We start from the raw sequence: 3,766 nt of genomic DNA on the forward strand, positions 1-3,766 counted from the left end.
CGGTCACCAAAAAAAAAAAAAAGCAGTTCATACTCTTTTGGAATCAATTGTTGTTAAGAAACAAATTCTTCTCATTTTCCCATCTACACAATGCAATTCGACACGTTTTCAACAAGAGAAAAGGGAAAACAAAGAAAAATCATGTTACAACTTGTTCCCATTGTCCTTGTCCTTGTTTTCACTGCTCTTGCTTTCCCTTTTCTGTTTTCTTGCCAAATTTATGAGCATCTTCTCCTATCCAGTCAGTTTAATATGTTCTGTTGCAACTTATTTGTTATGTTTGTGTTCTAGTTGATTATGACCGGAACTGCTGTCGCTGTTGTCGATAAAGTTGGAAGAAGACCTTTACTACTGGGAGGAGTTTCAGGGATGGTCAGTTCCTTCTTATCTCAGACTTTAGTTTCGGTATCAATATACCGATAAAAGGACTCTTATTTGTATGTTGTATTGAGAGAGGGATGAATGTGCTAAGCTCTCCTGTTTTGCATAACTCACATCAACTTAGCAAACTGTAAAAAAGATATGATCATGATACCAGATTTCCGACCATGAACGATGTTCAAATTTCACGAACTCGTCATATATGTTAACTTGTGTTGCAGGCAGTATCTTTATTCCTTCTGGGTTCATATTACATTTTCTTAGATGATGCTGCAGTCGTTGCTGTAATTGGTCTGCTGTTATATGTTGGCTGTTATCAGGTGAATAGCCTTCCTCTTGTTCATTAAGGAATATCATTCTTCTTCATATAGTGCTTATCTATTTGATCATGCTTATACCATTTTGATTTACCATCATCTTGTTTTTTCGTCCAGATTTCGTTTGGTCCAATTGGTTGGCTAATGATATCAGAGGTTTTCCCCTTGCGCTTAAGAGGTCGCGGACTCAGTATCGCTGTACTTGTTAACTTCGGCGCAAATGCTCTTGTGACATTTGCTTTCTCCCCACTGAAGGTGATTAACATCTTCAATCCCTTTATTTTCAACAAGATTTTGGAGACCACAAAAACATACTACTCCCTCCATTCCCTTAATTCGCTCACTTTCCGATACATCCTTCTATAATCCTTCGATTATAGATTATAGAAGGATGTACCAGAAAGCGAAAGTAAATCAACCGATGACGGTGCAATCAGATGATTACCATATTTTACAGAGGTCTAATCTTGCACATCATAAAAGGGCAGCCTGGTCCGGGGAAGGGCCGCATCCAAAGAGTGTATTGTAGACTGTCTAATCTCATAATTACGTCAATAGCTGATTCTACTGCTTGAACCCGTAACCTTGAAGTTACATGAAGACAACTCAATCAAAACACATTATTAATTGAAATTGCATGTCTGACTTCTTTTTTTTTTTTCTCTCCTGCAGGAGTTACTGGGAGCAGGAATTTTGTTTTACATATTTTGTGCAATAGCAGTGGGATCTCTTGTATTCATATACTTCATTGTACCTGAAACCAAGGGACTTACCCTTGAGGAGATTGAGGCCAAATGTCTATAATCAGAGTCACCTTGTAACTTCTACATATCTAGTTGTACTTGTACTACTACTGCAAATTCTCTTCAAATCAATGTTTTGTTAATGAAACTTATCATGTAGATGTAAACAATTTGCAATGATGTATGTTGTTGAGTTAATTATTATGGATGGATGTATCACCTATTATATTAATCACTTTAATTTGGATTCCCAGCTTCTCTTGTCTCAAAAAGGAAGGGCATGAGTAATATTATAATATGTATAAATAAAATATGCATTTTTTTTTAATTATATAATAGTGCTTATCTTGTTAAAATTTGTGCTTTATCTTCTATTAACATTGTTTTTTTCCCCCTCAAAATATGAAACAATCAAACAACTACTCTTCATATGATAGTGTTATGTTAACTAGTTAAGTACAAAAAAGAGTGTTTTTTTAGCATATTATTGAATGTGGATATACATTTAGAAAGGAATTTACGTCAAATACTTTTCTTCTAATTTCTTAATTGTTACATTTAATTCATAAAAAAATATTGAAATAACAAATTGTGGCATAACTAGTGTTATTTTGTACAAATTTTTAAATAGATTTATTTCTGAAAGGGAAATAGGAGGAGTAAGATTTTACAGCAGAAGGGTGCAGCCGTGCAGGATGCATCAATAATGGTGTGTGAAAGTGAGAGTGACACCAATATAGTAATCATGACATCATGAGTTTCAGAGTTGGTAAATGGTAAAAAAATTATTACTCGCGTGATGATGTAATTTTTGTATAAAAATAATTGTTGAAAATTATTAAATAATTATATTTAATATAGTTGATTAATTATTTGATATAATTTGGTTAAGTGGTTGGTCGGTTTATTCGTTTTTAAACAAGTACTGACAGTTGAAGTTTATTTTGTTTATGTAATAATTTATCAATTAATACTAATTTTTTAACAACATTTAAATCGAAATATTGTAAAAATAAAAAAGATATATTTACATAAAATATTTGTATACAATTCAAGTGAATATTTAGACTAATATTTTTGGATATTATAGAATGAGGAGTGTAATATGTTGATATTACACTAATTTAGTATAATGCACTGATATGAAAATTGTCAATGTTACAGAAAATTGTGACTAACGATTTTGAAAAAAGACAAAGAAATATATTAAAATAAGACTAATAATTTGAATTAGGACAAAATTTTTTTTAAAATATTTATCACTATAAAATCGGTAATCTCAATTTTATAAATTGATCCCAGCCGTCTATCAATAATTTAACGGTTTTTTATTTTTCTTCCGTCTTCTCTCCTCGTTAAGATCGTTATTAATAATTTTTTTCAAATCGAAGTTATCGATTTCTGTAGACACTAATGTGAATTTTATATTTGTGCATTACACGCTCAAAATCTCATTTTACGTATTACACAAATTTAATCGACATAGCAAAAATAAAAAATGGAATATTTACTGTAATTTTTTTATAAAATTAATAATTAAAAATTATTATATAATAATTTAATTAAATATTATATATTAAATTATATAATAAAAATTTATGTGCAGTTAACTTTACGTGAAATTGATAGTTAAAAGTTATTAAATAATTTAAATAATTCAATTGAATTTTTATTTAACCACTCATAATTATCAACTTCATGTGAAGTTGACTACACCTGAATTTTTATCTAATTTTTAACAAATAATGTTACATAAAGATAACTAATCGTAAGGATCATGGTCTATAAAAAGTAGAGTGTGTCACGGAAAGAAGCGTTACGTAACGTAACGTATAGAAATTGGAAACACGTAAAGTAATAATGTAAATAACGCAGTAATAAGAGACAGAAGCACACGACGTGTGACAGATAATGTTAGAATGAATGAATGAATGAATTATTATTGGCATTGCTCAGAATTCAGATGGTAGCTTCAGTCAATCATTTGAGTCTACAAACCCTAACACCTTTGTAGGTAACTAAGCAACTCTACCTCCCTATCCCTATAACCCTATATTCCCTTTATTGTCTCCCTCCTCTTCATCATCATCATCCCATATTCAATTCTTTCATTTCATGATAAGTAAATAAATGCTTCCTAGTTCCTATCAACTACCAAAATCCAATTACTTCGTTACTTATCATTATTCATTAGGAACGGGAACAAGTTAGGTGTTCTTCTAGTGATTAATTTATTAGTCTATTTAAATATGGGTTGAATCTCACTTTATATATACATAGTAATTTATTAATGAGTAATAAATTTTTTAATAAAATTTAGTATTA

The 3,766-nt window shown here is 30.3% G+C and overlaps 1 protein-coding gene across 2 annotated transcripts in view; it reads left to right on the forward strand.

Annotated features, from left to right (window-relative positions):
* The window catches only part of LOC107629528 (D-xylose-proton symporter-like 2), a gene marked incomplete at its 5' end in the record, with an annotated part of 6,409 nt that extends 4,715 nt beyond the window's left edge, over positions 1 to 1,694 (forward strand). For both annotated transcript variants that reach the window (XM_016332341.1, XM_021118143.1), the window contains 4 exon segments: positions 292 to 372; positions 603 to 701; positions 816 to 953; positions 1,371 to 1,694. In XM_016332341.1, coding sequence (XP_016187827.1) covers positions 292 to 372; positions 603 to 701; positions 816 to 953; positions 1,371 to 1,502 — 450 coding nt within the window.

The sequence above is a fragment of the Arachis ipaensis genome, chromosome B03 (assembly GCF_000816755.2).
Source record: "Arachis ipaensis cultivar K30076 chromosome B03, Araip1.1, whole genome shotgun sequence".
Lineage (NCBI taxonomy): Eukaryota > Viridiplantae > Streptophyta > Magnoliopsida > Fabales > Fabaceae > Arachis > Arachis ipaensis.